Below are 23243 nucleotides of genomic sequence, written 5' to 3'. Positions count from 1 at the left end.
GGAAAACTTCTGAGCTGTTTGTGTCTGGTTATTAGAGTTGGTGGGAAACGTTAACAGTACAGGTGTACTACTAATTTTAAGTACTTTCTAAAGAGGACTAGAAAATTAAAAAATTACAAAGTACTTTAACTAGTATTAATTTTTACCTTTTTTTTATAGAGTGAGGAACTGCCCTTGCCTGTTAGAGCTCTTCCACAGTATAAAGCCTCAAAACCAAAACATGTCTGTAGTTTTAAATTAGGGCACACACTCCAAAACAGTTTCAGAGTTACACACTGTCACTGATGACCTGTGCACTAAAATATGCACACCAGCACTATCTGCCATCTAAAATTAATGTCAGGATGTATCTGCTATTTTTCTTTCTTGTAATGTCTTGTGGCTTTACCATCAAGATGTTATCAGTATCTTAAATCCAGGCTTGTGCAAGTGTCTTTTCAAAAACACCCTGAAGTAAGTGCATGAACTGCTTTCTGGGGGAGCTTCTCATGCCTGTGCTTAGGGATGGAAAAAGACAACCAAAAATCAGAGTAAGAAAAAATTTGAGCAAGCAAGATGAGACACATTACCAGGGTTAAAAAAACCCCCATAAACAACAACAACCCTCCAAAAAACAAAACACAAGCACCATCAACTTTTTCTACAGCAGAAATCATTTCCTCCCATACTGCTACCATAAGAAATACAGAAGCTTTTCCAAAATGAGTAAAAGATCTGAAAACCCAAGATCTTCTATTCAGGCAAGACAAGAAAATATAGAAAGATGTGAATTGAAGGCCTCAAGGTGTTCCTCTTGAGACGCTTCTGTCAGACAGAAATGTTTGTCCTGAATTTCTGGCTCTATCATTTTAGGATGTTAATTTAACTTATTGCAAAATACAAGTCACTTAAATACATGAGAAGGTGAATCACTGACAAACTAGATTACATCCGAAAATGGGAACAGACATATGCAAAATATTAACTTTTCAGGAACTTCACAGCTGGACAAGACAGGGATGGGAGATGAATCAAAATGAGCATAATGATATGTTTGCCTTTTATGTAATAGTCTTGTGGGTGATGATGAAATTGCATTGGTTTAAAAATTTTGGATTAATGAAATATTTTCTTTTATCTTAACCTTCTTCATGGACAGGTAAGAGACACAAAACTGGCTTTGCACCACCTTCTCATTTAAGGATTTACCAAATCACCTGAAAAAAAGAGAAGAATATGTTGGGAAGGTAAGAGGTAGCGAAAAAAGGGGAGGAATGTGAAATTTGCAAACAGACCTAGAGTTTTACGAGGCATATTTTCTTCTTGCAAACTTCTATTAAGTAATAAATAAAAGGACACCATATTCATGAAGGGGAAAAACAGCTTTCTTAGAAGTTAAATCTGTAACATCCTATATTATAAAAGGAGGTAAAATACTTCTGGCTTGTCTTGAATGAAGTCCCAAACTGGGCCTATGTAAAGTGGATGTTTGGGGAAGTAGTTTAAAACCAGAAGTTAACTGGAAAGGTTGGTTCAGACTCACAGACACTGAAGAAGCCTAGTGAGGATTCTGAAGCAGCCTACAGGCTGATGAGTAAGACAGAGGAAAGCTCATACCTAAAATACTCCCACCTGGTTTTGGCACAGTCTTACTGACAAACCCAAACAGGAAAATCATAAACTGCAGTTTAATCAGCACATGCACCTTTAGATAGCATTTAAATTATGTCCCTCAAGAATCAGCAATTTCTTCTGCAAAAGAACTTCAAGCTTACTACAATACTGTTGACTTACAAGGTTAAAGTCTAGAAAAAGGAAGAGGAGTGGAAAAAGCTGTTGAAAAAAATGCTTCAGGCAGAAAGAAAACCAGATACTAAAACAAACAGGCAAAACCAAACCCCCACCAATGTCCATAACCTGCTGCCACACTGAAATACTCCAAACAATGTGCCTGAGCCAGTTTTGTTCACTGAGTGCTAAATGCTGGAGCCTTTGCCCAGCCCCTAGTTCTGGTTTTGCTGAACTGCTGTGCTAGACTTGCACTGATGCTGGTATTGAAGCTACCTAGTTTAAAGTTAACAGACATATATATATATATTAATTTAAGATGTGGCCACACTTCACTGCAATGTACACATGAACCAGGCCATGAAAAATGGTGACTAATGTTACCGAGAAACCCCGCAGAACATTTCAGCAATTTCTAAAAACCATCAGATCTTATAAAAGAGTTTGCATCTGTCAGACAAATAATTATGTGTAATCTGACCATTATACCAGTAATGAAAACACTGAAATTAAGTATTAAGGGATCTGTTGCTCACTTTTAAAGCAGAATGCTTGTTTCCAGTGTGGTTGTATTTTCAGAGATGCCTCCCAATCTAAGAGCCGTGGCTCAGTTCAGAGGGAAGTCACAGAGAGAACTGTAACCCAATACCTGAATGCTTGAAATAGGGTACTGATGGTAAGAGAGTTACGTTTTCACAACTGCTCCCTTCTCCTATGTTTAAACACAGTATCTTTTCTGCTCCATATCTAACCATGCTAAAAATGAGTCATTATCCCAAAATATTTTTCTGGTTACTGTTTGTAAATCTGGAAAAACCGGACACGGCAATCAGTGACAATTATAATTCCTTTCCTATTCAACGTTCAGTAACTCAGACAAGCTTGACAAGTACATATTTCAACAGTAGCTATGATTACAGGTTTCATATATATCACAGGGGTGCATACTGTACATACCTCTTGTGCTAGCTCGTGTGCATTGCAGATGAGAGGATATGGAGGGCTGGCTTTGTTCATGTGCACTGTAACAGCATTGTGTATCTTAAATGCATTCTGAAAATCATTATTTTGAACAAGCTGCAAAATGAGCGAAATATCTTCTTGGCTCTGAGGGTCTACCAAAATGTGCTGGATATGCTTAAGAGAAGTTAACAGTTCTTCCACTTCTAGGTAAGAAATAACAAAATACAAATAAGATATGAGTTAACAAGATTAATAATTAAGTAATGTTCATATTAAGATTTATACCAATTTGCTTTTGCCGTTCAGTTTTTAGATCAGTAGTGATGTATGCAAGTTTATTAGTGGTCCATTATTCACTCTAATGTTTTGTAGCAGAATGTAATTGAATTTAAAAAGCAGAAAAAAAACCAATCAAAAAATGCTAAATCAGTAAGAGAAGAGAGAAAAAAGCTGATACAGTGCTCATATTTAAATTCCTATTGCAGGAGCAGTTCTTCCCCAAAAGATATTGCTTGTATGTGAAGGATCCCATAACTGCAGCGCAGGTACAGCTAAATGTGAAAGAGATAAAGTGCAACATGAAAATAACCACTTTGATAAGCTAATCTTGATGCACTGAATATTCACTGATACTTTGATCCACCTCTCCACGTGCATCTGCCACATATGGCAGATATATATGTGTCTCAACTACATATTGCTTGCCTGTAGAATGAGTGTTTGATAAGTAAACTACACTCAATTTATAAACTTAAAATTATGCTCAGTCTTAGCATATTTAAATAAAAAGCATGAAAAAATATCATCTATGAACATCTACAAGTTTTGACAGTTACCTACATCAGAAAAAACTCCAAATCTTTTATCTAGAGTATGAGTTCTGCTTGGGTAATAAAATATTTTAACATATTTTAATATGTCACATTTGAATAACCAGTTTCTACCTGTTTGCAGAAACCTACACAGGTACTACATTCCTGAATTTCAAAAATTGATCTGATACTTTACAGGTGCTTTACAAAGAGTTTTATATTTTTTTTAAAACAATCCAAATTTCCACAAAGTATGTCAGTTCTGAATACTAAGTACTTGAGAAACTACCTAATACAAGGAGAATGAATCAAACCCAGGGGAAAAATCCTCAAGCAGACAAAAAAAAACAGTGGATGTTTTGAGCCTGAAATAATGTACATGTTTTCACACATTATCTGAAAAAAAGCTATTCAGCTGGAAGAGGCTAGTCAGCTGACTTATATTTTAATAAATGCAAGAAAGCTTGAACTTTTGAATCCTGGTATTTTTAAAAAATGTACAACAAAGAAAATCTTAAATTTTTAAACCCTCAGCTGATACTGAGGTCCATGTCCCTCATTAATAACAAAATATCAGCTTTGAGAATGATTTAAGTTTTAGCAACCTTCATTTATTCATTATGAACTAATAAAATTAGGAACCCTATCAAGATATCAGCTAAGTTGCTTTTTACATGAAAAAATCATCACAGATACAGTTAACTAACATGAATACTTCTGTCAAGAAGTTTCCCTTACATATTTTTAACCTCAAATTCAGCAGAACACAAACCGAGACTCAAAATTGTTGAGCACAAGAGGAAAAATAGTTGATAAATGGGCATATGAAAATCATAAAGCCTAATAAAATATGCATTTCAAATAAGTCTAATGGCTTTAACTTTCTATAAACTATACCTACATATATGAGTTTGCAAGCTACTCTTCTGTATTATAAAAAGAAACAAACAAGCCAGAGCTACTGCTCTTTACTGTCTGAAGGACAACAAAAGTAATAAAAATGCCTCCAAAACCATTTCACACACACTAAAATCATCCTACCCACCAAAGGTCAAGGGCTTCTTCCTGTAAGCACCAAGGAAACAAAGGGCAGGGATTGCACAGAAAGCTCGGATAGTGGCTGTGCAGGATATTCCACTGGGGAAATTCAGCACAGCTCACAACACTAATTAAGGCAGCCAATGCCTCACTAGGAAACGGCATACAGCAAACTGCCTGTCACATGGGGAGAAGTGCCCTTTGGGGAGAAGGATAAAGAATACTCTACAAGTGAGAATATTTGCTAAATGGGCTTGTCAGCAGGCAAAATTCTCATCTAGTGGAGTGTGCGAAGAACTGAAGCATCTCTGCAGCTCATTCTCTCAAGTCTGAGGAAGTGCACTATTTTCAAGCATTAAGAAACAAAAACTGTGTAAAAGAGATGTTATTGTATAGCTCCTACTGATTCCTGCTTAATTAAAAAACATAACCAACTCAAAGTTCTTGCTATTTTTCATTGCTGTTGGATTCAAAAAGCAGTGAGGTGCTAGAGAACCTGATTTTTTCTAACTCCTCCTATGCACTGATCATTTTATTCCATTATTTCTGAATTGTCTCCCCTCCCTTATATATCTGAAAATTCAAACACATACATACACAATTCTTTCTGATATATAAGATATAAATTCATACAGAAAGACAGACATATTACTCTCTAACAAAGACATACTGTTCCTAGGTGCCCTTGCATATTCTCTTTTCAGCACTTTGCTAGTTCCTTCTGTGTTGCCCTTTCCTACAAACTATCACAGTACTCTCCTCCCTGTACAATTCCCTTCTACAGTGAGGCTTCATCTGCTGAATGCCAAAGCCTTATACCAAGTGACTTCCAACCTCATCTCAAAACAGCAGACAAATAATATCCTCTTCATCACAATTATAAAGGAGAAACAATACTTGAAAGGAGTGAACTTAAATATTCCTCAAAAGATAGCTATCAATTTCCTAATCACTTGTTTAACAAAAAGCCATACACACAAAACCACATACAAATCTGGCTTTATGCACACCTAATTCTCTCTAGGTTCCTGTTTCTAAATTCGAGAACACAGATTAGATTTTGGTGCAGAATTTGGTTTTCTTTTTTTGTTGGCTGTGGTATTTCTAAAATAACAGTAATTAAAAAAAAACAACCAGGTAACAAAAGACTCCATCTCTAGATCTTTCCTATTTAAAAGCTGCCTTGAGGAAAAAAGGCTCAGTAAAAGACTCACATCTGCATTTACTCACAGAAAAGTCAGGGTTCTTTAGTAGAACAAGTCCATTTTTTAATCGCAGATCAATTAGCAATCAAATACTGATTTTTGTCAAGTCTCCTTTCACAAGAAGTGCTGCAGCCTTTTTTCCATTAGTCTATGAAATGGCTGGAATGTGTCTGAGCACTGTGCAATACACACATTAATCAAAAGACTGCCAGAGCAAAAGTATGCAACTGTAGGGGAGGGCCCGCAGTCACAGCTTAACATGTTTAATGATTAATCATCTTTAACTTGATTAGAAAAATGAAGAAAAGAAAACAGATGTTGTTTATCACCTTAAACAAAAAGTTAAGAACAGCAAGCTTAAGCAGCTAGGCTTTATTATATGTCAGCACCAATATCTGCATTCCCAAGCTATTTTATAGATCTCTAGACTACTCTGGGTGCTGGTGCCAGCACTTTAATGCTCCAAATATAAACTGAGTCACAGGGCTAAGAAAAGTAGCTTTGTGTAAAACAGTATTTCTGAAAATTTATTTACAATATATTTTGACCAAGGTATAAAAGCAAAAAATAGCCTTTTCCCCTAAAAAAGAAATTCACTTGAGTCAGAAAAGCTTTATTCCATGAAATGTCAGTTACTCAATTAACTAAATTATCTGAATGAACTGTAGCAAACAAAAAGCATTTTACAGAAACAAACTGCTGTAAAAAGCCAGTTAAATACTTATATGCACATGTTCTAAGTGCAGTGAATGTTACTGCCATTGAGACCAGCAGTCTAAACCATATACTGTTTTGATAACAAACATGCCCTTTAAAATTCTTTTGATTAAGTGTCCTGTTTTATTTTTATAAATAAAATCTGATTTGTTTAATCAAGTCTGCTTTGTTTTATGATGAAAACATTAAAGACTTGGCAAAGATCTCTCAAACTGGACAATGGCACTTGCAAAATGTTTTCAAAACTACAAATACAGAGATACAGTCAATATTCTTACTTAACAGACACACTTTCAGAAGCTCTATGGATTAACACACACACAGAGGAACAAACCTTCTGTGCATCAGTTTCTGCCTGTTGCCTCTTGTCCTATTGCTTGGCACCAACAAGCAGAGCCTGGATCCATCCCCTTGTCACCCTCCCTTCAGATAGTGACAGACCTTGACGAGGTCCCCTCTCAGTCACCTCTTCTCAAGGCAGAGCAGACCCAGATTCCTCAGCCTTTCATCATAAGAGATGCTCCAGTCCCTTGATCATCTTTGTTGCCCTCCAGTGGACCTGCTCCAGGAGCTCCCTGTCTCTTGTACTGAAGAATCCAGAACCAGACACAGCACTCCAGGTGAGGCCTCACCAGGGCTGAGCAGAGGGGCAGGATCACCTCCCTTGACATGCTAACAATGCCCTTCCTGATGCACCCCAGGACACCACTGGCCTTCCTGGCCACCAGGGCACACTGCTGGCTCATGGGAGTGCTAAACTATACATCCTCTCTTCTTGAATCTTAAGTCTGCCCAATCCAAACAATGACAAGACCCAAACTTTGATTCAAAAAGTAGAGTTTGTTTTCGTGGGCAAAGTCACCTAGTCATTCTTCTTCAAGACCCATCTTATAACTATTTCCTAATTTTCCTCTTTTCACATACACACCTCTGTATCCTTCTTGTTTCCAGTTTTTGGTGTTTCTCTTCTTACATTAAGTATTCACAGAATACCAGCTTCCATTCACACCAATCTCCCCCCTTCAGTTCTTGCTGAGCCAAACTAGTTTCTTCCTTCCAGCTCTTCACAAATACTTTCTCTGATGATCCCTCAGCTTCCCCTTTATAACTCCTCACTGAAACATTTTAAAACCTGCCTTCCATCCTAGTTATTTCTTAACCATTATCTCTCCTGTTCAAATAGCTTCAGTCTCCTGCAGCTCCTTACTGGTTCTCAAGCGTGTCAGACACATACACATTACTCCTTTTTCCTCCCTACCAGCTTCCATGCCTACCTGTTCTGCCCACTGGTTTTCACCTAGCCCTTCCTTCAAGTTCTCAGCATATCAGCCATGAAACCAAGCCCCAGCATTCTAATTCCAAGTTACTCTTTCCTCTCTTCTGCAGTTCCAATTTCCAATTCCTCCAGTAGTAAGTCTTAAAGCTTTTGGCCACTGTGGCTAAGCAAGCCCCAACTGAAGTCACTTCTACAGTTTGATGCCCATCTTTGCATCTTCTGCTTCCTGCTCCCTCTAAGAAGAGAATTTCACAATGGGATACCTAACACTTCATAAAGTTAAGGACAGAATTTGCTTCTCACAAAGAGATCTCTCAGACAGAACCTGACAAACTGTGCACTTAAACAAGGTACACCTGCCTTGTTTGTAACTGACCACGCTTTCCACAGGAGGTTGAACAGGATGACTTCCTGATGACCCTTTCAATCTAAATTTTCCTACAGAGGGATTTGTACAGGAAGGATTACCAGAGGTTATGAAGCTGAGACATGTCTTTAGCAGAAATGTTGCTTGGGCACACAAATAGATGAAGTAAAAAAATAGTAAATTGGCAATTTCATAGCTATTTGTCACTCTGTGTTCTCAACTGCCAGCCAATAGGAAAAAAACCCAGCAAGAATCTCTAGTGCAGCCCCAAAGAAGAGCTGCCTTTTTAAAGCAGTCTGAATCTCTGAACAGGTATAGATTTGGAAATCTGAACTGGACTCCTACAAACTTCGAATGCCTCTTTTTTGCTCCAGGGACACAACACATTTTATTTAAATAGATAACTAATGTTTGAGGAAGAAAGGTTAGAAACTTTTTCTACACAAGCACAGTTAAAACAATGACAGTTATGAAAGCAAAAGTTTCTGCATCTACTTTTTAAAAAATTATTGACATTACATTTTCATCAATGGCTAAGCCCAAGGTAAGCAGATGTTCATTACCAACTGTAAGAGAAGTATTGGTGGGACATTTATATGAGATGACAATTGACAATGCAAGACAGAGTGAGAAACAAACACCAGCATGTTTCTCTTTAAAATATCAAAACCTTTTCCATTTTTATTTTAAATGACAGTCTGTGTTTATCCATTGCTTATTCTGGTCTGTGGTCCACGAAACATCATAAAATTGGGTATCACTTGCATGGTTTTCCCCAGCCTTAAGAGCACAAAGACATCAACTGAATTCATTAGTTATCTACAGGATACTTAACTGTTTCCCAAATGCATCAGTTTGCTTTGAAAAGCCATTTCCTGAGGCAAATAGTCTGATGTTTGATTAAATAAAAAAACCCAAACCACCAGAAATCCGAAGGACTAGACTTTAAATCTGTATAGGAAAAATTAGCTGAATTAGGTTTTCAGTGGCCTAAAAGAACATTAATACCAATTAAATACTTACTTCATTAGCCCACTCACTGTATTTTACCTACCTACTGTCTTCACAGTGTAATGAGGACTCTCCAAAACAATTCCTTCTTCTGTGTCAAATATTGGATTATCTATACCAGTTTTAGGAGGAATTTGTGCTAGTTTCTTTAGCCTCATGGAAGCAGTAAGGTCCAGTTCTTGCTTCTTTCCCTCCTCTTCTCGTCTGCGCCGTATGTCCTCCTGTTGCTGCCGGATTCGCTCCAGTTGAGCGCTCCGCCGCATGGGCATCATCCTGGAGCCCAGATCCCCAGGGCAGTCCACAGCCATCTCTCTGTGCTTCTGAGGTTCCTCAGGAGACACCAGATCCACGTTTTTGGTCTCATTGTCAGAATCTTCTGTGATATGTCCATTCATATGAGAAGTTGTCATGATTATTTGGAATTATGCTTATGCTCTTCAAACAGAAATGCTGCTGTTTGGCCAGTGTTCGTTATAATGTTGTGTGAAATCCATTATAAATTCAGAAATGTTTCCTTTCCATCACAAGATGCTCGAGAAACATCGAGGAGGAAAATCTAATGAAAGATATTCAAAACAAGTTAATGAGTAACTGCATTAATAAGAAAACACTTAAGGTCCCCAGGCATCAGGACAATGGAACTTTCGTTCACATTTACATAGTGCTTCCTCCCCTGCTAAGAACCACATAATCCTCAAATCTTTTTCACACATTTTAGTAAACGTTGTGTGCCAGTGTTAGAAAAGGAGCACTGTTCAAACTAATATTAAAGTCTCTCACGTTCCCCAGTGAAAGCAGTGGCGATTCTGCACTTAACACAACTGCAAATCAGCAGTTTTCTTAAGAGTTCTCACCCAGTCTGAATTTATTCTTTCACTCTTAAAAATTCTAACACAAACCATGCTTACAATCCTACAAACACTAAATATGAAAAAATTGTTGTAAACAACATATTCTTAAGAAGTTTAGGATGTTAAACATAAATAAAGACATTTGCATTTATTGTTCATAAATTGAGGCATTTTTATGTAAACTTTGCTGCCCAGGTTCAGAGCAGACAGGTCTGGCACAGAGTTCTTCCAAAAGAGACTATCTCAGGTATCCAGAACTGCACTTACACAAGTAGTCCTGGGATAAGGGCTGGACAGTTCTTGTTAGCAGCTGCTCTTAATACTTCCTACAGGTATGCATTAAAGTAGGAAGGCTTAAATACAAGAGTAAAAATCCTTGTGTGGGTGTACAGATGTATACATTCAACAGAGAATAATAACTAATTTCTACAGTCAAGTAGTCACATTCCACTATACTCCATCCATCTTAATCTGGTTTCTTATTCCTGATGATTCAGGCTAAAGAGCTGAAGTGTCCTGATAAATGTAACTACTCAGCTCTTGAATATGATACAGATAACAGTGTGTTTTATACCACATTACCTTTCTGTATCACAAAGGCAGTGATACATTATCCTCAATCTGTCCAACTGAAACATCATGCAATTAATAAATAGTTAGGTACTGTACTAGCAATATACTTAAATTTTCAAATTCCTTTTAATCCTTTTTTAAATTTATTTACTGAAAGGAAATACTAGAAAATATCTCAAAGTTTTATTACGCATTGGATACACTGGAAGCACCAAGACACATAAAACCCCTAAAACCCACCAACTTTCTTAAATCAAATATTTGTGTTTAGAGGAGGAAGAGAAAGATGCTTACGTTGTAATTAAGCTGAAAATTAAATATCTCTAGTAATGTTTTGGAGGAGCATCAATAGAAACTCCTACACAAGTTTCTGACAGCTTGCAATTCTAAACATGTACAGCTTCTAATTTTCCTGAGGAGGAGCACACAGAGACGTACGGCAACAATGAAACAATTTCCTGTATTTGTCCGCTGTCCAGCCACTACTAAAATAGTTATTACTAAAATCTTCAAAGACATTAAATCAAAACATTTCTGTGGGAGTAAAAATCCTTTTTTGGCCCTTAAAAGACACTTAATTGCACTGCACTGATGTGCCCAACATTCAATGCTCAACACTTCCACATTCAGAAGAGAACACGCAACAAGGAGCCAATCAAACGATGCACGGCACTGGGGCCAGCTCTGCATGGACCTCACAATTATTTGGTGCCTGTAAAGCTTTCAGATAGTGTCCAATTTAAAAAATACAGCTTTTCAGAGAACCACCAAGTTAGCATTCAGACAGGGTTATATAAAGCAGCACATTAAGAAAACAGTCTCTGAAATTCAGAGAAAGGCAGATAACAATTTAACGAAATGATCCTGGAAAAGTCACACTTCCCCTTCTGAAAAGCCAACTGCACTGTACAGAAATACCAATCCCCAAAAAGGAAGTCTCATTAGGTACCATAAAATTGCAAAGAGCACTAATTTAACTGTGGGTGGAAAATTAATTCAAACTCCTTTTCAAGCACATTGTGTTGGTCATAGCTTGTCTGAAGACTGAGACTTTTCAAAGTGACACTCATTTCTTTTCAACTCTGACAAGCTGAACAAAAACTCACATTCCTCAGTCTATACAGCACAACCAACAGGTGCTGAAACAATCTGAGGCAAGAATAACATCCATTTAATTAGCACTGAAGAAGTCAAAGCCAGTATCTGAGGATATGCAAGAAGTAAAATCCAGCTTTATACTCAATCATGTGTAAGCTAAACAATGTCACACTCACTAAAGAATCTTAATCAGAAAGAATCACCAGAAAATTAAGTTGATGGCAAATATTTAATAACTGATCAAAAATATTTACATTGAGATTAGCTGTATCTTCTCCATCAAATGTAAAAGTACCAGCTAAAAAAGGACATACCAAAACTTCATTTATTTGTTTATAGAATTAGATTTTAAATCTCTTTAGCTTAGTAGTAAGCACTGAAGACCACAGAAACAAAAATAGTCTGCAGTAAATATTAAAAGGCAACTTTAGTAACATTGCTTACATTTTCAGTTGAAGCTGCATGCAAGACACAAAGGGTATATGAATTCTTGGAACAGGGTAACCAACACATTTAAGTGGCCTGGGATAACAGCTGCTTGCTGTCAGTATTTAAGATCTGAGTCAACCAGACCCCCAGATATAACTAGTTGGCAGTCCATAAAATCACAGTCATGTTCCAAGTCTGGAATGCTGAACAACTTCCTTTAATCAAAGAACTTCTGATAATGGGGACCCCTTCCAAGCCTAAGCCCACTCCTCCTGTTGTCCCAAGTCTGTGTCAGACATCACAAATCCTCATCTCCAACAGTTTGGGGAAAATGCTTCTGCCCAGTTGCAACAAATTAAATAAGCACGTAAGGAAAAATATTCAGATCAGCTCTAAGTCCCTCTCTACAATGATCCTGAGGATGTAAAATGTAAAATATGACAATGATTAAGTATTAACTTGGTCCTCAAATTTAGGTGTAGTGTAGCTGAGACTAAGACTCAGCTTAAGGCAGGCACCAGGAACAGAAAATTTTATCCTAAGTAATAATGATGGCATCAAAATCTTATGATGAATTATCTCAGAAACTGTTCTCTTGGCTTTTGTTTCTCAAATTTTCTTTTGCAATTTTAAAAATTCTATGATAGTAACAGTAAGGACAGGTAGTTATACCAAGTCTGTTCTCTGCAAGTTGTGAATTACCCAATTAAACAGCTTTTCAGCCCAAGAGAAGCTTATTTTGCCAAATTAATACTAAGAGCTATGGAAGAAAATTTCCAGACATATTCAATAATACTAATTTTTACTAATTCATATGTACAATCTATAAAAGAACATTCATAATTAAGAGACTTCCTTTCCACCTGGTAGTAACAGTTTCTATACTTTTTAGGTAAGTACAAGCCTTTGTTGCACGGAGTTTGGTTGTTTTAAGTTTAATGGGGTTAAATTGTGGCTTTGACCATCTTCCTTTGAACTGCTGGTATCTAGTCAGGGAATCTCAGTGTTTCCACATGACATGTAGAGCTTTCCAAATAAAGCAGATCTATGACTCTGTCTGTCCAACTTCATATCATAAGTCCTACCAGCACAGTCCTGGAAGTGTATGTGAAAGTCTCTTCTTCACAGACTACTTTTACTTTTGGCCTGCGAAGGAGGGTTTCTATAAACTGGTCATGTTAGCACAGATGTTGAGAAAGGACTTCAGTCACTCTGATCACCACAAGGCATCATACAAGATTCTACCTGTGAAGTAATTATGAACACCACACAAACTATATTTCTGCTGCAAGTTCAAAACAGCAAAATTAAAGAAGCAAATCAAACCCACTCTATTTTACACGCCACCAATCATTCCTCATGCTGACCCCTAACCATGTCAGGCTTCTATCATCTTTTAAACACTCTGAACACACAAAACAAAGCACAGCCCCCCAAAGCTCTGCTGAAGAACAAACGCGTATAAATGTGATCCCCCTGGTGTGCCAGGTGGAGGCTGGGATAGAACACACACGGACAGGGACAGCAACAGGAGAGCTGTAAGGTGGTTCTCATTTCCACTTGCTTCCTGGGGACTGTGGCTGGTGTGCTTAGCAATTCTAATTGTTTTTACAACTACATTCTGTACAGTAAAATTACATTTGTTTTGCTTCAGCAACTTCCAAAGAGCAAAAATGATGTTTTCTGGAGGCTGAGGTTTTATGTTACATTTTGATGGTGTTTAAAATTCTTTCAGTGCTACAAGTATGATTAGACCTGATAGTTCCCTATATAAAATTCATTAAAGATACAAATTCTGAATGACTGCAAGGAAGTTCAGTGCTTACCTCCAACTGAATTTCATTAGGTTTGAAACAGATGAGGGCATAAAAGTCCAACCTACAACTGTAATTTATATAAACACAAGAAATATATATTTAACATCAGCACAGTGCAAAAGATTTATCATCGGCTTAAAGTCATATACTTCAACAGACAGTATATTAAAACATTAATTAAAAACAATTGGAATTCTTGGCTGCTGAAGTGACTTAGACATTAGATTAAAATCACATACAAGATGTTTCCTGATATTACTGAATTACTAATAAAATACAGCACAAAATTATGCTAGATCTCTGCCATGTATTATTAATGCCTTACATAATGGTGTGTCTTCTTGTATTTTTACTCAGTACTTCAGATTTCTAAGGAAGCAAAACCAAAGTCATAAAAATCACAAAATAACAAAGTAAAACACTTCCACAAATGGAAGCTCAATGTAGGAAAAAAACCCAATTCCCAGCTTCCCTTGCATCGTTTCCTATGCACTATTTTTTCTTCAGTGATGAATTTTTTCTTTAAGTGAATGTGCAAAATTAAGAGACTTGGAAGCCAATTACACAAAGAAAAACAAAGCACAAAACATATTAAACAGCAAAAAATTAACCACTGCTTGATGAAAGTTAAAGACTGGATTTTATGTCAGAAAATACTTCACAGATATTTCCTGTGGAGCTTAATAGTACCTGAAATAACTGGTATCGACTGGAGCAGCTTGATGTTTTTCTAAAAACAAGTAAAAGTTCCCAAAACTATGACAACTTGACACTTATTTCCTTTAATTAAAAAAAAGAAATCTGTAATAGAAAAAACAACTATCTTCACACTAGCTTTTTAGAACAATCAAGAATGTGACTTGTGCAGTTTGTTGTGTTCAGTCTGCTGATATTATTTAGATTGCTCTTTTCTGTAATTAGATGTTCTAGCATAGACTTGGTGTTGGAAGAAATCTCTTCCTTTAGTATCCAGCTGTCTCTTAGTTCTAGTAATTTCAGAACAGAGTTCATTATAACACCTGCCAAGCACAGTAACTCAGTACAATGTGTGAATTTCAAAGGGCTTTCAGACATGCCAAGAGGTTTTAACATTCCATGCTCACTTTAATGTGCAAGATATGTGGATCAACAGCAAAAAGGGCTCACCCCTCAAAACTGATGCACTTCTCATTCTTAGCACTTCCTAAATTGCATTTATAGAAAATAAGTAACAATGTTAAATTTCAACATTAAAGCACAGAGAAATTGATGAAACTAAAACTGAAATTTTAAGGTTAGCTTCCAATTTTATAAGTTGCAAAAACAAATTATTCAACATGCAAACCTGGGAAATTACAAGCACATTTTTGTATCACGTGGGTATCACATGCAGTGACTGCATTCTCTTCAGACATTTAATTTTATCCGGTTCTGTTAATGCAGTGGCACCAATCAAAAAATTTACAGCTGAAGAACTGGCCAGTCTACACTATCAACTTCAAAAGACACAGGGCTACTCTGTACAAACCAGATATGAACAAAGTGTTTTCCACAAAAAACGTGAATCAATAGGAGAAGTCAACACCCACATCCCTTTGACCTCTCCACAGCAACTGCAACTCTGCAGTAACACAGATGCAAGACACCCTTACAGCAGTCATCTGAAGAGGGAGGAACAATTAAAGCTTATTTAAATTCTTGCCAACCTCTCTCTGAAACACACATGTTGCTTTTGCTCTATTAGCAGGAACCCTCCCTGGTTAGTATTGCAACAGTGAGCTCCTTAAATCAGTGAAAAGTCACAGCACAGTCAAACAGAACCACTCCATGAGCAGTTTTCTTTAGTCATAACAAACCTCACTTTCTACTGCATTAATCAATGCTTTTTCCCCAATTACGTGAACAATTAAAAAGCTTCCAGAGTTGACTGGGATTAAAAACAATTGTTGAAAATGCTAAGAATAAACACCTCATTAATTCCCTTTGCTTTAAATATACACAACCACTTACACATGATCATTAATTTCTGCTTTTTAGACGAGATGAAAAAGAGACAGGAAGGGAGATAAAGTTTCAGTCAGGATGAGAGGGAATGACAAAAGAAACAAACCTGAGCAGGCTTTGAGAAGCTTATTGCTAAATATCACAGCCAGACAGAAAAACTTCAAAGATTCTTGCCGAGGTCATTTAAGCACATTTTACAATTCAGTGACAGTATTTAGGTTCTGTTCATATTTTGCCAACTGTTTACTCAATAAAGCCCTGACGTAGTTGAACACTTATGTGCTGACCAGCCCTAAAGTGTGGTGGGGAGCACAGCAGAGGGCAGTCTCTGAAACTATTAACGAAAACCTGAGAAAAAAAGAACAAAGCTGTTTCAAAAAGGAGTTCACAGAAACATCCAGTGCTGCAGCTCATTAAATGGTCCGACATCCACAGCACCACAAACCAGCACACAGATCCATCACCCCAGCATCCCGCCCAGGCTCAGATTAACAGGCTACAACCATGCAGACATCTGAACACCCACATCTAATCAAGTCGTTAGCAACAACAATCCCCGTGACAAGAAACATTTATTTTACACGTAGATATGACTGGATAACATGGATGTCTACAGGTTGCAAAGAGAAGATGATAGAACAGTGAAAGAAAAAAAGGAATTACCTCTAGCAGTTACTGTAACTGTTTAGAAATCTTCAAGCATAACAAATGAAGAGCCAAGAAATTCCTAGAATTCCAGGGATTGTTAACAGGTCTCACAAGTCAGCCAGAACCTTGATAACAAGACAGTCATTTCTTATCACTTATTCAGAGTTAAGACTTCAATTTCTTTGTCTTAAAAGTAAATATGTCTGTCCTCACTTTAAACGGTTATATTCTCTCTGAAATTAAAAATACTGCTGCTGTTTTAGTTCTCTAAAAAGATTCCCCTACCCCCTTCAAATGGTATCCTTGTTTGCTCAGGCTCTCGCACCTTGGTCTCATTTTAATCTCCATATTTTTAGCATGTTATTTTTAATGCCAATGCTCGCCACTGCTTCACTATGTAAAACATAATACTAATAGTAAACATTCATGGTACTAGTTAGTATGTGTATGACACTTTCACTTCAAAGAGGTGACTGAACCAAAACTAAATTTACTAATCCCAAATTAAATTGAAAATACAATGTTCCAGAATTTACATCTCATCTAGCATTTAAATTCACACAAAATGTCATAAGTTTAGTCCTCCACAGCAAGGTATCTTTAAGTCATATTTACAATATTGTAAGGGAAGATAAATTTCTTCCTTACCTATGTTTTAAGATTCCATTACCGTCTGAATTCAATAAACACATTTAGAAACATCACCTAAAGAAAATGGGAATACAGCTATTCCTCTAAAGCTTTCATGCAAACCCACCAAAGTATTAGCTATCTAATTCAACAGTCTTCAGAGAGCATATAGGGATGAAGATTTTACGAGCTATAGGCTTTGCAGGTTCAAACCAGCAAGGTCTCCCAACATTCTGTAACAAAGATCCCTGTGCTGGCTGCTTTCATGTGGCCATCCTCCTCAGGCTCTTTCCAGCTCTGTTAACTGCAATATTAACTGAATGTGTGTTGGCAGGGATGTTTAAGGGGTTTTTAAATTATCCATAACGATTTAACCTGATAGCCCTGCCACTATGTTATTCAGAGGTGTGTGGGAGGGGAGGGGACAGCGATCTTCTGACTTTTTTTTCTTGCCACGAAAATAAGTTGACACTACTAGAGAGTGACATTCTGAAAAACAGAACATAAATCACAAAACTGTACAAGTGATGATCTCTGCACTTCACAGAACTCACAGTCACTTATGTACCACAAACTCAGAACAACCATATTCCATTTGAGCTCTTCCCTAGTTATTTATAGGGAAGAAAATCCCAGACCACAAACTATTTTAGCTACTCAGGTCTCTGATGTCACAAGCTTTTATTTCCTGAACTCATCTGAAATCGTGGTGACTGTTTCATTGAGCAAATCCCTAAAAAGTTGCTGCATATATTTAAAAATTTTCCTTCTGAAGTATTTTCTCTTCATGGGTGTAATTCCCATAGATTTTCTCTATCTATTTAACATAATCTGTAGTTGATTTTTCTGGCTGACACCGTAAGAAAGGCATACTAGCCATGCAGGTCAATTTTTTTCTATGATACCCATTTCAATATTACTACTGTGATGAGATGTCCTGTTAGGCAAAGATGACAGAAGCCCTTGCTACTACAGAAGAAGGAAACCATCCTCAGTCAGGGTAAGTTGAATGGATAACTATGGCAAATATATCCACCAAAGGACCGGCTGGTAACAGATAAGGATTATGCTTAACTGAATCTGTGCCCATGAAATCTGCCGGATGCTTCCCACTGCTGAGAAGACAAGTAGCAAAGTCAGAACTCAGAATTTTGCAGACTGAAACAACTGTTCAGAATTTGCAGTGCTATAGTTTCTTTACACTGTGTCGGTCACATAATATTTGCAAACATTTCAGTAATTTCTTCAGGGAACTCACAAAATTCATGTTTGTGCACAGCTAACTCTGACTGCTAGAACAGAACAAAGCTGACAAGGCTTTCAAGTGTGTCCTACTTCTGCATCGTTCCAAACAGAATTCACAGTGCATGAATTTATGACAAGACACAAAAAAGGGACTGTCAGTGTGATCCCTTGGACTGTGAAGCTGTGCTAGTTTGCTGCTGCCCAAGACTTGACATCTCCTAACTCTTGCTCATGACTGCTCCCTCACCCTCTCCATTTTGGGCTGTACAGCCAATGCCTTCTCTGATGGCTTCGAAGCCTGTCAAATCTTTCACTAAGTCATTTTCATTCTACAAGATTGCAGAATGTCATAAAATACTTTCTGTTGGTTGGTTTTGGTCAAATTAGCACGCTGAAACGGATCATAATAATGTGAAAGGTGACAAGACTGGCACAAGGATTCGGAGCAAGAGGTTGAGATCAGGAGGGTGAAGAGGTGAGGACAGAGACAAGTAGAAACTCCTCGCGCCAGCAGTGGAGACAACTCCAAATGGGACCACACCTCATGGAACCATATTCTGTGAATTCATCCACCTTCCCTCACTTTCCAAAAAATCTCATAAACAGCTACTGGTTCTTTTCATCCTAAAAAGCACAAATGAAATCCACAAAACCCCCACAAAATATCAAAGCAAAAACCAAAACAAACAAAAAACAAAACAAGCAAAAAACCCTACATTACTAGAGTTTATAATAAAAATGCATGAGAAAGCTTCATAAGGCTATAAAGACATAACATTATAGAGACCTTCTGTACCTTATAAAAACAGCCTCTTTCTTTTCTATTAAATCAAAGTGGACTCTTGGGACTAATCTTAGTAATCTTACACAAATTAAGATAAAATCCGGACAGAAATAAATTCACTTCTGCAAACTGAATTCAAGAACACAAGCACTGTGGTCGCAGAGCTCTTTCACTAAATCAAAGAAAGCACATTCAGTTTCTGAAACCTTGCTCAAGCACATGTTCTTTTTATTAAGAAAATATTAGAAATTTGTGATAAATTCACAGGAATGCAAGACTCCTTTTTATGTGAAGGCAGGTAATTTTTTTTCAGTATGTAGCAGTGCAATAATCCCATCCAGAAAACCATGTGATCACTTGAGCTGTTGAACTAATACACTAAACATCACTGTGCAAGTCAGGGAAAACACTGGCAAGTGATGTGATCTCAGTCCCTCCTCAGAACTCTCAAATCATGCTAAGGAACAAAGGTGCAACACTCAGCAAAGTGGAATTCAGTTGAAACCTTTCTTTGCCTAAGATCACAGAGTGAATCTTTTATTGTAATGAATTTCCAACACATCATTTGAACTTGAGGAAGTACTTCCTGTCAATTCTTACACTAATCAAGATGAAGATTACTCTTCAAACAATGGCATTATGAACTCTGTTTAAAACTTTTTCTTTCTTTGGTAGCATCTTTAAAGCCTTCTTCCTATCACCAAATTGTGAGCTGAAAACTGAAATTTGTTTCTTATAAAAAAAAATTCTCAGTCATCTTTAATATTCTGTGCCAGTGAAATGGATAAAAAATGAAATGTGTGTTAACCAGTACTTTACACTGGCTTGTATTAGCAAGTACACAATAACTCATAAGAAAAACAAAACCACCAAACCCCAAACATGAATTTTGCTGCATCATTAGAACTTTATAAAGTGTCTGACAACTAAAATTAGTTACATAAACTCCTATCACCTACTACTACCCACTGTAATAAAGAAAACAGTAACAGCAAGAGGAAATGGGAATCATAATCCAGAAACAGCCAATCAATCTTCCCAGTTTTATGTACAAGCTCAAAATTCTCTGCCTTGTCCTTGCTTTACCTTTCATGCATTTTATTGTCTTACACCTGAAACAAGTAGAAAAGAGATAAGTCACTTGGATGTCCTTTGAACTGAAATACGCGTGCATAAAAATTAAGTTGAATTCAAATCTAATGGATGCAAGATAAGGAAGCTCCTCTAGAACAAAGTTTTTCTCCTGCTGCTAATGTCAGAACTCAGCAATTTCAGAGGAAAATGGGAATAGAGGTAAGAACACCTTCAACTGATGAAAGCAGAATACCTTTGCATTTCACCACCGAGTAAATTGCATAGGTATTATAGAAAAGGGCACTAAACATTAAGAATACATTCCAAAAAATGTACAGAGCAATACTTGGAAGAACCCGTCACACCCCCAATCCCTTAAACAAATACCTAATGATTCAGCCTGTACAAGTTACACATACCAGCGATGCAAACACATTTATATGCATTACACCAACATAGCTAATAAATCTCTTCAAAGTTAAAAAACACACCACTTTATTATCCCAATATTTACAACTTGGTCATCAGGTACTTCTGAATCAGAAAGAACTCAGTGCCCCCTATCCTGAAGATATGAACTGTAAGCTGTCTCATTTATAGCCACTTCAGATAACACTGACTGAACCACTGTCGAGTTTCATTCCAGAATCACCATAACATGGATTCCTTTGGAACACACTTTTTAGAAGTTTGAGCTTCATTGATGCCATCCAACTGAACACAAACTGCTATTAAATTCAAAACTCTAGAGTAAAATTTCCCTAATTAAGCTTATCTAAGAAGGTAAGTGGCATATTTGGCACTTCTACTCTGGGTTAAAGAACAAAGCCTTCAGTAAATTAGTCTTTAACAGGTTTTACTATACTAATCCTTTGAATAAAAAGAACTAACATTCTGGGCATAAGGTATTTCTTTCTTAAGTTCACACTTACAAAACTATAAAAATATGAACTTTTCAGTGAAAGCATTATTTTTTAAATCCTTCAGCAAAATGAGAATCCTGGATGCTCCCTCTCATGATGAGGCCACACAGACAAGTGTTTTCCTCTAGAGGTGGAGACAAATCAGTGACCTCACACCAGTCTTATGTACAATGCTGCATTGGCACTACAATACCAAAGCATTACGGAAACCTGTTATAGGTATGAAGTTATCCTAAGCAAAACTGATTTAAAACATGCCACAAATACTGGCATTCACCATCAGTAACAGTCAGGACAGCTTGAAATATTCTTAGCGCTTTTGACCTCAAAGTGGTATCCTTGCCCTATTGCAAAATCAGGCGTTAGGACTTCAGCTGCTACTCCAGGCCATCACCAGGAGCTGCACACAATGTGAATGCTGAGGAAGACACATCTTGTTCTTCTCTGAGAGAAGCCAGAGAAAAGAATGAAAATGCAGAGGAGGAAAATGGGGAGAAAAAAGGGGAGGGTCTAGAACTAAATGATATACAGAGAAGCTCATTATTAAAGAAACCAGATTAATTTTTCATTCAAGCATTAATCAAAAGAATAGCAACGTTGAAGTACTCTAAATTCCCTGCTTATATTAAAAGCAAAATCCAGAGTCAAAGGGTGAGGCTGAGATGACAGAACCGACAGGAAGAACACTAACTGGATACGGGACTCAGGGCCAGTATCAGCATTTCTTTAGGCTGCCTGGGAAGCTGCCACTGTCTTTACACAGAGTTTTCAGACCAAAGAGGTCAGCCAAATGGTAATAGAAAAGAGGGAAAGCTGTGATCCACTGGAAGAGATAAACTCTGTTTCCTCTATGACAGGGGAGTGGAAAGAAAGCAAGCATGTTTCCTCTGATTCAGGTATGAATCAGAAATGTGATGAAAAGTAAACTGGAAAGGTTATAACCACCCAGTCCAGCACATCTACCCTGTGAGCAATTGAAAAAAGCCACAAATTTTGAAGACAAAACTCCAACTATCACTGAGAAGCACCAGACCTGTAAGAACAGCACAACACACTTACACCTTCACTGCAGTGACCCTCAGAAACAGGCGGGTTTATCCAGCCCCTAACCATGGCATCTGACAGGCTGCAAGCACTCTGGGTGCTCCCCATCTGTGCATTCCTCACTGCTGAGTTTGAAAATACTCGGTTCTTCTCTTGCCTAGCAATTTGAGGAGCCTTGACCAGCTGAAACACAAGACTAGTTTTCCTAAACAGACTTTTTCAAGCTTTCTGAGCAGCAAATTCTCCCAATGCACTGGAGCAGCACAGCTGGAAAACTTCAGGGAGCAGTAACACCACCACCCACACCTCAACACGCACATATATCCACATTTCAGAACGATCTTGAGTTACAGCCTCTACTTCTTCCTACCAGTTTTCCCACTTGAACTTAGCATATGATTCTGCAAGATGGAGACACCCTTCACAGTTTTCCAAAATCCCTTCCCCACTTATGTTTGCGCTGGCTTTGGCATCACTAGAGCTCTCCATGAGGCATCTTATCAGAAAAAAGTGTTGGAAAACAAACCCAAGCAAAATGCTCTGAGATCATGAGAGATCATCTACATATAAAACAATGGTCTCTCCATCACCAAAATTATTGCAATTTTTTATGACTTACAGATTTTTAAGAGCTAAACTGCTATAAACTCTTTTGTACAGACTAGACTGTTTATACCCCCCAAAATCACACCAAATCTGTACACAAAAAATTGTATGTGCTCGAGCATTTAAGTGATAGACCAAATAAAATGCAAAACCATTCCAGAACTGTGCTACATGATCAGCACCAAATGACTCAGGAACAGAGAATGCCCGAATGGTGGCAGACAGAAATTAAGGGACAGTCTTACTCTGCATGTCAGATAAAATCAAGATGCCAGTGAATGCTGTGCTTTCTCCATTTTAGAAGAACTTTACAAACATGGATTTAAGACTAGGATTAGGATTTTTGGGTCCCACAAACAAATGGGATTTTCTGGGCTCTGGC

General features: G+C 37.4%; 1 protein-coding gene across 3 annotated transcripts in view; it reads right to left on the bottom strand.

Annotated features, from left to right (window-relative positions):
* The window catches only part of PALS1 (protein associated with LIN7 1, MAGUK p55 family member), a 56549-nt gene that overhangs the window by 18960 nt on the left and 14346 nt on the right, over positions 1-23243 (bottom strand). For 2 of the 3 annotated variants that reach the window (XM_071558111.1, XM_071558110.1), the window contains exons 2-3: positions 9200-9712; positions 2725-2933 (exon numbers count right to left, since the gene is read on the bottom strand). In XM_071558111.1, the coding sequence (XP_071414212.1) occupies positions 2725-2933; positions 9200-9566 (576 nt within the window). In that variant the 5' untranslated portion in view covers positions 9567-9712. Of the gene's footprint in view, positions 1-2724; positions 2934-9199; positions 9713-16570; positions 16591-23243 lie in introns of those variants that run through there. The other variant, XM_071558112.1, reaches the window with a different exon arrangement.

Source organism: Pithys albifrons, chromosome 6 (assembly GCF_047495875.1).
Source record: "Pithys albifrons albifrons isolate INPA30051 chromosome 6, PitAlb_v1, whole genome shotgun sequence".
Lineage (NCBI taxonomy): Eukaryota > Metazoa > Chordata > Aves > Passeriformes > Thamnophilidae > Pithys > Pithys albifrons.
This window is presented reverse-complemented; position numbering and strand designations above follow the sequence as displayed.